The sequence below is a fragment of the Arvicola amphibius genome, chromosome 10 (assembly GCF_903992535.2).
Source record: "Arvicola amphibius chromosome 10, mArvAmp1.2, whole genome shotgun sequence".
NCBI classification, from domain to species: Eukaryota; Metazoa; Chordata; class Mammalia; order Rodentia; family Cricetidae; genus Arvicola; species Arvicola amphibius.
Window position 1 is genome coordinate 96,929,822 of NC_052056.1, and position 12,399 is coordinate 96,942,220.

Below are 12,399 nucleotides of genomic sequence, written 5' to 3' on the forward strand. Positions count from 1 at the left end.
AGTCCACAGCTTCTGAAACTGCTACAGATGGGTGGTGGTGGCACTTGCCTTTAATCCCAACACTTGAGAGGCAGAGGCAGGCAGATCTCTGTGAGTTTGAGATCAGCCTGGTCTACAAGAGCTAGTGCTAGGACAGGTTCCAGAGCTACAAAGAGAAATCCTGTCTCAAAAAACAAAAAAAGAAAAAAGAAAGGAAGGAAGGAAGGAAGGAAGGAAGGAAGAAAGAAAGGAAGAAAGAAAAAAGAAAAGAAAGAAAGAAAGAAAGAAAGAAAGAAAGAAAGAAAGAAAGAAAGAAACTGCTATGAGATGTAGAAATTCCCAAGGATGGATAGTCTTTAGCATGCTCAGAATTAGGCCACATACTGTTTTTAGTTACTGCTGAGTTTGGTGGGAAAGGCAGAGCTTCCTGTGTGTTTGTGGACGGAACTCATATCAAGTATGGTCCTTGGTTGCTACTGCAGCTTCCTCTGAGGCTTCTGCAAGATGCTAAACTGCTGCAGCATTTATGGAATTCACATACTTGCATCTTGAGGTATAATGCCTATGATTTTTATCTGGCAGTTTCATAACTTCAGCTTGTAGATTAAAATCTTTGGTTCATTTTGAGTTAACTTTTATACAGGGGAGAAACCGAATTCATTTTTCCATAGGTAGATATCATACTATGCCAGCATCATTTGTTGAGTAGACATTTTGTATCTTCCCTCTTTTTAAAAGATTATTTCTTTGCACATTTTATATTATATATGTTGATTATATTCACCCTGTAACCAAAATTCTATACTCACAATCCCAGTTCTGTCCACCCAACTTGATGTTCTATTAAAAAATATATTAAATTCAATTTGTGCTATGCATTATACTCACAGATATGTGGCTATACACTGAATGATGGTTGGCCCACTGATATTGCACCATTAAGGTAATCTCTCTCTCTCTCTCTCTCTCTCTCTCTCTCTCTCTCTCTCTCTCTCTCTCTCTCTCTCTCTCTCTCTCTCTCCTTAGTCAAGGGTGATACTTCATTCTGACTGCACTTCTATGCTGGGATTCTCTTGGATTGAGTTTGTGCAAGAATAATTTCTCACTGAGCCCATATAGTAGAGCATCCTTCAACACTCATTGTAGAAAATTGCACTCTTTGAAGTAGATGGCAATTAACCAAAAATCTTCAACTGGTCAACATGCAGAGATTAAGAGGCTGATGAATTTTTATCTCTAAATTGATCATATACATCATATGTCCCCTCCAAAAACCCAGATATCATCTTGGAAGAATGGCCATTAAAACCATAAAATCCAGAGGCTGCTTTTGAGTATAAGGGGATGATTTTTGCTGAACAATATAGGTAGTCACACTTATAAACCTATAATAGTTGTGATGGTAGTATATCTATATTACCAGGATGTATTTCAAATATTCTTGCCAGATCCATGTGGGATCATTTCTCAGTCCTCCATTTTGCTTATATTAGTTACTTTTCTACAATAAACAGCATGATCAAGGCAATACAGAGAAAGGTTTTATTTGCCTTATAGTTTCAGATTATTTAAGAGTCCATGGAGGCAGCAAGCAGGCACTATAACAGGGACACAAACAGTTTACTCACATTCTGAACTATAACCAGGGAGCAGCAAGAGCAAATTGGGAATAACACAAGGTTTTTAAACCTCAAAGCCTGCCCCTAATGATATACTTCTGCTAGCAAGGCCATATATCCTCAGCCTTCCCAAACACATCATCAAATGAGAATGAAATGTTCAAATGTCAGAGCCTATTGGGGATATTCTCATTTAAACCACGCTGTTTTATTGGTCTACGAGTATATTTAATGCCAGTACAATGCTGTCTCATTTACCACGGACTTGTAGTATAGATTGAGGTTTCTATTGAGTTACATTTAGCAGTGTCCATCTATTTAGAATAGCTTTGTCTATGTGACTCTTTGTGTTTCCACAAGGAATTGAAAATTTTCTATCTCTGTAAAGTATGGTACTGGGATTCTATGAGAATTGCATTAGAATTTTTGTAATATTCACAATTCTGCCAATCCTAGATCATGGAAGGTTTTACTGTTATCTCTATTTTCTTTCTTCCATATCTTAATATTTTTGTTCTACATGTCTTTCTCTTCTCTGGTTATGATTATTCCTATGCAATTTATTTTTGTACCTATCATGAAAGTGATACTTCCCCAAATTTCTGCCTCAACTAAGTTCTTTATTGGTATACATAGAATTTACTTAATTTTCCTTTAACTTTTTTTATCCTATCCCGTACCTGAATATGTTTATAAGTTTTTGATAGTGTCTGGGATTCTACTAAGTATAGAGCCATGTCATCTGCAAAGAAAAACAATATGATGTTTCCATTTCCCTTTTCCCTCCTTTTAAGTCTTTTGTCATTGTTATAGCAAATACTTCAAATATTATATTGGATAAGACTATGGTATACACAGGACATTGAGTTGAAATAGAAATGGAATTTTAAAGAATAAAATATAATTTCAAGTTGTAACTTACTAATACATATTACAAGAAAGAACAATTAGCTCATCATACACCATGACATGATGAATACATACTAAAAAGCTACAGTTTCTGATTTTCCTTCACCGTAAATTAATATACAGAGCTTTGTGTGCCAAGTATGCTTTTTAACAGTAATAAAATTTATTTCTATTTCAAAGAAGAGAAAGTTTGTTATATGAGTTGTTTAAAAATAAATTATGCTTAAACATGTGGCTTCAGATGATTGAAAATTTTGAACTATTTCCTGGAAAAATACAGAAAATGACAAAACAGGGATAGTTGGATATGTCAGTGATAATGAAGTATAAATATATAATATCAAGGATTACAAACTGAATAGTAAAGCTACATCCAGAGAAAAAGAGCTTCTACTAATACAATAGAAGGAGCATATTTTTCTTCTACAATCATATCAATGCATCTCAGATATGACCGGGCAGATCCGAATCCTGCAGTCATGGGGATATTTTGAGTCAAAGGTGATTTTGTTCCTATCTCAATAACTTTTTCACAGCACTTTTTATGTCTTTATTCCTCAGACAATAGACAAAGGGATTCAACATAGGGGTGACCACACTGTATAAAACTGAAGCTTTTGCAGTTGCCTGTGTGTTTTCTGTTACAACAGAACTCAGATAAAGACCTATTCCTGTACAGTAAAATAAAGAGACAACAGAGAGATGGGATGCACACGTGGAAAAGGCTTTGTACTTCCCTTGAGCCGATGAGATGGCACCTATGCAGGAAAGAATCTTGTAGTAAGAGTAGAGGATGGCAATGAGGGTTCCAGCTGCCAACACCATAGGTAAAAGATACATGATGAGAACACTAACAACATTTTCTGAACAGGTGAGTTGTAGCACCTGATTCAGCTCACAGAAAAAGTGTTTGATATTCAATTCAGTGCAGAAGGATAACTGCAGCACCATGAAGCCTTGCGATGAGATATGCAGGGCATCTGCTATCCAGGACATCAGAACCATCAGCACACAGAGCCTGGGATTCATGATGGCGGTGTAAAGCAAGGGGTGACAAATGGCCACATATCGGTCATAAGCCATTATGGTAAGCAGAGAGATGTCCAGTACTGAAAAGAATAAAAAAGAAAGCATTTGGGTGATGCAGTCTCTATACATTATGAACTTACAATGTGACTGGAGGTTCAGTAGCATCTTTGGTACAGTGGTGGAGGTGAAACAGATGTCCACAAATGACAAGTTGGAGAGGAAGAAGTACATGGGTGTGTGCAGGTGAGAATCCGAGATTGTGATCAGAATAATGAGCAGGTTCCCAAGCACTGTGACCAGGTACATGGCCAGGAACAGTCCAAAGAGGACAGGCTGCCACCTTGGGTCTTCTGAGATTCCCAAAAGAAGAAATTGTGAAATTTGTGTTTCATTATTTGGCCCCATGTGGTTTATGTTACTAGAAATTAAAAACAAACAAAAGATAGAGAAAATTTTTAGGATGAGATTATGTAACCATATAGATACAGTTCATCTTCTAAATTCCATGCCCTAGTTTCTTGGGCTTTACATTGCAGTCTAGCTTCACAAAGTCCTCTCTCTAGTCATGTCTGATGTGGAAATCTTATGACACATGCAGCCTTTACTCAGTACATTACACACTGAAATATTTCAATATTCACCCTTGTGCTGAATGTGTTTTTTTTAACATGACACAAACATAGACATTTCTAACAAGAAAGAATCTTTACTAGGAAGAAAAAAAAAAACAAAAGGAAAAAGCCTCCATTAGATTGACCTGTGGGCAAGCTTGTGATGTATTTTCTTGATTTGTGATTGATATGGATGTGATAATCCAATGGCTATGTGGTTCTGGTATAAGAAACCAGACTTTCTTTTAGCAGTTCTTGTGCAAAAGAGGTAGAAGAATCCAAACCTTTTTAATCTCCCTAAAGAAGATGATATCTACCAATAGGTTATCTAAAAGTCCTTTAAAAGGAAGGTAAGAAGGACATCACAGAAGCAAACAAGGTCTAGTTCTTTATTATTCTACATACCCTGCAATGCAATGGTGATATATTTCTTTGAAGGAAGAACACACTAAAAAAAATCAAGGAAGAGATTGCAGAATATATTAAGCTTTTCGCCAAAGTAATGAAAGAAGGCAAAGAATGTGAAGTAGGGTGGGTGAGAGGAGGGTGAATATATGGGAATAAAAGAATAGCATCAAAATACAATGTACAAAAATTTTTTAAATTAATTTTAAAAAATAGAATCTTTAGAAGAAACAAATGATCAGAACTTGTAGCAGGGGAAAATGATGAGAAACAAAGAACCCTTGATGCTGCTGATACATGAAGGTACCAGTAGTGACTCAGATCACTAGTTTCATTTGCATCTTAATGTGGCTGAAAAGGGGTTTTGTCAGTTGAAAATACCTGCTTGTTATTTATATGTGTCATTTTTTTCATGTGTTTTATATAAAGTGTATCTTTGTACCTCATTTTGGAATATATTGAACAAACCTTGTCCTATCAAATCTACTTTTGCCACTACAGTCAAATAGACACACAAGCCACACAAACACACACACACACACACACAGAATGCACAGTTGTTGGAAACACGTCAGAAAACATGGTCTCATGATCTCATATGATTCTTGGTCTCTTATTAATAGTGTGTGCTTCTTGTCCCAGTAAAACTACGGACAATATTCCTGCATTATTCTAATTCTTTCAGTTTTGAAGTCTTTAAAAAATCCAATAAGCATATTCCACATCTGCCTTCTTTTTCCTCCAACATGCAAAAACCTACCAACATGTTCTCTGAAATTCTGCATTTACCAAAAAATTCTCCTTCACACTTAATTCAATTCTCTCTTTGGCTAATCCCTGATGCCGTCACATTGCACACCCCTATGTTCTGTTTCTGAGCTTTCAGGTGCAAGATTTATGTGAGGAAACCTCACCTACTTTTTTCAGTTTTACATTTTACAGTGATAGTAAACATGTGTGCATTATATAGAACAATAACAACAACAAAGAAAATTAGAGTTTGTGGTATACAAAGAATGCTAGGGACTATAGACAAAGTAAATAAGTTCCAAACATTTGTATGTTAAAGACTTTGATTTCTCATCAAGAATTAAATAAAAATACAATACCAATAAGTGATTGTGATTATCTGTCTGTCTATCATCTATCTATCTATTACTTAGCAGTAACCTACACTAAATACTCAGTGAAAAATTATCCTCTAATATTTTGACCAACTGAAGCAGCTTGATTATTACACATTGACGGTGTTTTTGGACATTTAATATAAGGTGAGAACACATTTTAGTTAACTTTTGAAACCTTCAACATATAAAAGCTAAAATTTGTTTGGGTTAGATGAGATAAGAAATTCAGAAGAGTGAACGCACCCCTCTCGTTCCTGACTTTCTCCCTCATGTTCTCGCTCCTTCTGCTCCTCATCGGGACCTTGGGAGCTCAGTCCAGTGCTCCAATGTGGGGCTCAGTCATCTTCCCCATCTGTCGCCAGCTGGAGGTTCCCTCACGGTCCTGACTTTCTTTCTCATGTTCTCTCTCCTTCTGCTCCTCATCAGGACCTAACGGTGGGACAGAACTAATGGGAGATCACCAACTCCAGTTGGAATGGGACTGATGGATCATGCGACCAAACCCGTCTCTCTGAGTGTGGCCAACAGCGGGGGCTGACTGAGAAGCAAAGGACAATGGCTCTGGGCTCTGATTGTTCTTCATGGACGGGCTCTGTGGGAGCCTTCTCAGCTTGGTCGATCACCTTCCTGGACCTGGGGGGAGTTGGGAGGACCTTGGTCTTAGCATAGAGTGGGGAACCCTGATGGCTCCTTGGCCTTGAGAGGGAGGGAGGGGAGGTATGGGTGGAGGGGAGGGGAGGGAAGGGGGAGAAGGAGGGGAGAGAAGGGGGAGAAGGAGGGGAGGGAGGGGGGAGGAGGAGGGAAGGAGATGGAAATTTTTAAATATAAAAAAAATAAAAATAAAAAAAAAGAAATTCAGAAGAAAAAAGATATATTTCACTTAGGAAGTTGTTTGAATATGTATAGTCGAATATGGAGCAACTCCAAAAGTATGTAAATATTAAACAGGAAAATTCTGGTGACATTCTTATAAGTAGAAAATAGTTATAGGTTAGCAATTCAGAGCAGTACTGGAACTCAGAAATAAATAATGTTCTAACTTCCTCCTCCTACTCACCATACGTAATGTGTAATTTTTCCTGTCCAACTAATGAACTATTAGTGTCTTTGACCTTTACCCTGCATATATGAAGTCTCCTCAAGCCTCTTTAGTCTCATTTTGATTAGCTCCCATTGCCGCCACTTCACAGTCAAAAATAATTCAGAATTGCTGACTTGAAGGTTCACTTCTGTTCCTAGCATACCAATCACACAAATTGGTGATTTCCTCAAAGAAGCAAGAAAGCATCCACAGCCACCACTAAGCCATCCCTCAGATCAACTTGGCTGGACTAGCTCTCAGGTGACTTTAAACAAATGATCGTGTCTTCTGTCTCTCAAAGTTTTTGCTGTGGTGTCCTTGAGACTCACCTGGATGAGTTGTCTAAACAAAAAGTTTCTGTGTGGAAAAACATGTTATCCCCTTGAAGGCTCACAGAGGAGACTGATACTGTGTAATAGAAGGCAGAGAGTCAGTCATTAGAGCCTGAAATATTGAGGACACTAAAGAAAATAACCATGTCCTCTGCAAACCAAAATTGTACACACCAAGGGAACACAGTAGGGGCAGTATTTACAGCTACGCATGTCTGCTCATTAGGTACATTTCCATCTCATTATTCCACCATTCAGTCATTTCCCCATGGGATGTGACTCTTCATAGAAATTGATTTCTTTCCTGCTGATTCCCTTTCCCCTAAACACCTGGTTGTTATCAAGTGAATCATTTGTTGATATTGTTACTTCTCTTTGGACTTTCCTGTTGTTCAGAGATCTAAAATTCTAACTCAGCCCACAGACCTCCAATTAAAGTTCTTTCCAGTTTCGATTACTGAATCTGTCATTGCTGAGTCCCATATATTCCAAACCCTCCCTTTGTACTTGGGAGACTGCAAGTGATAAATCCATGTTTTAATATTCCTCTTTTCTACAATGCACTAAGCTACGATCCCTTAATACAAAGCCATGAAGTATAGAATACATGTCTTTGTGATACATTTCTCAAAGCAATTACTAATATCAAGAGTTTTAAAAAATAGTGTTTCCATTTACTTTATAACTTAGAATTATTTAATATACCCTAAATATTCTATATTTAAAGTAAACATAACTTAAGTATTTAATAGGCAATTAATATATATTATTGTATAATACATAATTAAGTATTATTGCATCTTTCTGAATTTCATATATATTCTTAATCCCCCTCCTACTAAAGCCCTTCTTTCCAGCAATTCTCCCTAGTACTTTCATGTCTTTCTTTATATTATGCTCTGAGCTTACTTAGGGCCTCTTGCCTGAGCTGTGGGTTTCTATATTTGTTCCTATCTGCTGCAAGAGGAAGTCTCTATGATGAGGGCTAAGCAAGGTATTCATGTATGAATATAGCAGATTGTCATTGCCATTCATATTATTGCTAGGGTTTTTGGTGGGGGTGGGTGATGTTGTCTGCTGTTGTCTGCTTGAATGTTTGTTTATTTTACAATAGTAGTATTTGGTTTTATCCTAGGTCTCTGGGATATCTAGTTTTAGTGTTTTGGTTACTAAAGTAGTGTTGCTGCTGAGTAAATACTCCATTGTAGATAAACCATATTTTCTTTTTTTGATTTTTATTGAGCTCTACATTTTTCTCTGCTCTCCTTCCTGTCTCTCCCCTCCCCCTTTAGCCCTCTCCCAAGGTTCCCATGCTCCCAATTTACTCAGAAGATCTTGTCTTTTTCTACTTCTCATGTAAATGAGATCCATGTATATCTCTCTTAAAGTCTAGGTCCTCTGGGATTGTGATTTGTAGGCTGATTTTCTTTGCTTTATGTTTAAAAACCACTTATGAGTGAGTACATATGATAATTGTCTTTCTGGGTCTGTGTTACCTCACTCAAAATAATGTTTTCTAGCTCCATCCATTTGCCAACAAATTTTAAGATGTTATTTTTTCCCATTGTGTAAATATACCACATTTTCCTTATCCATTCTTTGGTTGAGGGGCATTTACGTTGTTTCCAGGTTCTTGCTATGACAAACAATGCTGCTATGAACATAGTTGAGCTTGTGTACTTGTGGCACAGTTGAGCAGTCTTTGTATATATACCTCAAAATTGTATTTCTGGGTCTTGAGGAAGGTTGTTTCCTAATTTTCTGAGAAATCGCCACACTGATTTCCAAAGCGGCAGTACCAGCTTGCACTCCCACCAGCAATCCAGGAGTGTTCCCTTTACCCTACAACCTCTCCAGCATAAGTTGTCATCAGTGATTTTGATCTTGGCCATTCTTACAGGTGTAAGATGGAATTTCAGAGTTGTTTTCATTTGCATTTCTCAGATGACTAAGGATGTTAAGCATTTCCTTAAGTGTCCTTCAACCATTTTAGATTCCACTGTTGAGAGTTCTCTGTTTAGGTCTGTACTCCATTTTTTATTGGATTATTTGTTCTTTTGATGACCAATTTCTTGAGTTCTTTGTATACTTTGGAGATCAGACCTCTGTCTGATGTGGGTTTGGTGAAGATCTTTTCCCATTCTGTAGACTGTTGTTTTGCCTTGTTGACCATGTCCTTTACAGAAACTTTTCAATTTCAGGAGGTCCTGTTCATTGTTTCTCTCAGTGTCTGTGCTACTGGAAACCACATTTTTTTATCCATTTTTCAGGTAAAGGGCATCTAGGTTATTTCCAGGTTCTGACTATTACAAATAATGCTACTGTGAACATAGCTGAGCAAGGGTCCTTGTAGTATGGCTGAGAATATTTGAGTATATTCCCAATAGTGGTAGCACACTGTATCTTGATTGATTCCCAGTTTTCTGAGAAACCACCATATTGAGTTTCAAAGTGGCTGCATTTGGACTCCCTACAGCAGTGAAGTGCTCCTCTCACTTCACATTCTCTCCAACATAACCTATCATTAATGTTTTTGATCTTGGCCATTCTGACAGGTGTAAGATGGTGTCTCAGAGCCATTTTGGTTTTCATTTCCTAGATAGTGGAGGATATTGAACACTTCCTTAAGTATATGTTGGTCATTCAAAATTCTTCTGTTGAGAATTCTCTTTTTAAATCTGTGCCTCATTTTTAATGAGATTATTTTGTAAATAATACTTCTTCTTCTTAAGTTCTTTATATATTTCAGAAATCAGCCCTCTGTTAGATGCAGAGATGGTGAATATCTTTTCCCAATCTGTGGGCTGCTGTTTTGTCTTACTGACAATGTCCTCTTCCCTACAGAAAATTTTCAGTTTCAAGAGGTCCGATTGTTGCTCTCAGTGTCTGTGCTACTAGTGTCATATTCTGGAAGTGGTCTCCTGTGCCAATACATTCAAGGTTACTTCCAACTTTCTTTTCTGTCAGTTTCAGTGTAAGTAGATTTATATTGAGGTCTTTGATGCAATTGGACTTGAGTTTTGTGCAGGTCTATACATATGGGTATATTTGCATTCTTCTATATGCCACCATCCTGTTATGCCAGCACCATTTGTTGAAAATGCTTTTTGTTCCTACTACTTTTTTTACTTCTTTGTCAAAAATTAGGTGTTTAGAGGTCTCTGGGTTTATCTCACGGCTTTTTATTCAATTCCATTTATCCTCATGTCTGTTTCTATGACAATACCAAACTATTTTTTCTATAGCTCTTTAGTAGAGCTGGAGTAAGGGATGGTGATACCTCAAGAAGTTCCTTTATTGTACAGGATTGTTTTGGCTATCCTGGGTTTTTGTTTTTCCATATGAAGTTGTGTGTTGTTCTTCTGACATCTGTGTAGAATTGTGCTGGGATTTTTATGAGAGTTATATTGAATCTGTTGATTGCTTTTGGTAATATTATCATTTTACTATGTTAAACTTACTGGTCAATGAGTCTGGAAGATCTTTTCATTTTCTGTTCTCTTCCATAATTTCTTTCTTTAAATACTCACAATTCTTGTCATATAGATCTTTCACTTATTTTATTAGAGTTGCCCTAAGATATTTGTATTATTTATGATTATCATAAAGGGCATTGTTTCACTAATTTCTTTATCAGTCCATTTATCATTTGTATATAGAAGGGCTACTGAGTTTTTTATTTAATCTTGTATCCTGCCATATTACTACTGAAGGTTTTAATCATCTGTAGGAGTTCTCTGGTAGAATTTTGAAGGTCACTTATGTGTACCTATTATCTGCTAATAGTGAAAGTTTGACTTCTTCCTTTCCAGTTTATATCCCCTTGATCTCCTTTCTGGGAGAAATAAAGAAAAGTGAGAGAACTGCCATAGAGACACCAGAATCAGACATGCTGAATCTTTCCCTGTAAGACACAACTTTATAATTATATACAGATTAATAGAAATGGATTAAATCAAGATTTGAGAGTTACCTAATAAGAGGCTAGAGATAATGGGTGAGGCAGTGATTTAATTAATACCATTTCTGTGTGGTTATTTAAGGTATAAGCTAGCTGGGTGGCTGGGACAGAACAAGGGCCTGCTTTCCATGCAACAGTTTGGGGCCCAATGTGATGGACTAAACCCACTTAAAAACCTGAGAGAGTTTAATTCTAGACACACAGAAAAAACAGAGTTTTTGCTGTTTGCTGGGGCATACTGCAGAGAGATTTTCCTGACTCAGCAATAGCCACAGAAAAAAGCCACGCCATTTTAAAACGAGGCTTGCTGGGCCCTGCTGCTGGTGCAAACTTCAGCTACAGAACATTTGTGGGCCCTGGTGTTTGTGTGCCCACTTGGGGTTTGGAGTAAAGTAGCTGAGACCATGCCTGTGGCACAGCTCTTCCTGCTGGGGAGTTGGCAGGATCAGGTCTACTAGAAAGTGGTGGCTTTGAAATATCAGTTTCTGGGCTGTTCCGCCAGCGCAACTTCTGACTCTTTTGGGAGAGCATTTGGATGGAGTTTGTGAGCAGATTGCTGCAGCTTGCTTGATGGCAATGTGGACCACTGTTCTTGGCTCTCAGAGGCATAAGCGGCTTCGCCATGCTGGACTGGGTGGGGCAAGCCCACTGTACCTATATTTGACCTAGGATTGTCACAGAAGAGATTCTTAAGTGCTTAGCATTTTAAATCATAAAGCAAAAGTGTTCCTGGACAGTAAAGAATTACAGATTTGCAATAGGACAGATTCAGACATAAAAGACTTCTAAATGGGTAACAGAGTTGGATAAATGTACTTAGGCTTGGGAGAGAGAAGAGAAAGAGTACAGAAAGTCATAAAATAAAGTTAATGCTTTAAAAAGGGTAAAGTCTTAAAGTGACAGGCAGTACAAATATTGATAGAATAAAAGGAGTAAAGAAAAATAAACCATGTAAAAATAAAAAATTCACAGAGAGTCTGGATTCTGTATATTATTGTTTTCTTTTTTTTTTTTTTTTTTTTTTTGGTTTTTCAAGACAGGGTTTCCCTGTAGTGTTTTCTTTGAATTTTTTGACTGTGAAGAAGCTAAGTACAGAGACACATTTTATTGAATGGGCTGCTAAGCTAAACCAGCATGTGTATTATAAAGGTATATTGACTTCAGAATTTGTGTCTAAGGATATGGTGCTATGGAAAAGAGGTTCTTCTTTTGTTTTCACAGAAGATGAAACCCTGTGGATTGCTTCTAAACCAATATGGTTTCATGGACCAAGGCCTCCTGAAAGGTCACTGTGAACAGCCTCAAAAAATTACCTTGCCCAACTGCTGAGATAAATCTAGCACACA

The 12,399-nt window shown here is 37.3% G+C and overlaps 1 protein-coding gene across 1 annotated transcript; it reads right to left on the reverse strand.

The window, feature by feature from the left end:
- Positions 1 to 3,020: 3,020 nt before the first annotated feature.
- Positions 3,021 to 3,941, reverse strand: LOC119824448 (olfactory receptor 7A17-like). Its single transcript, XM_038344580.1, has one exon. It carries the CDS (start codon positions 3,939 to 3,941, stop codon positions 3,021 to 3,023), a length of 921 nt encoding a protein of 306 aa, XP_038200508.1.
- Between the last annotated feature and the right edge of the window lie 8,458 nt (positions 3,942 to 12,399).

Bases quoted from the DNA above. Each gene is read 5' to 3' on its own strand.
- LOC119824448 (XM_038344580.1), bottom strand. From the start codon at position 3,941: ATGGGGCCAAATAATGAAACACAAATTTCACAATTTCTTCTTTTGGGA.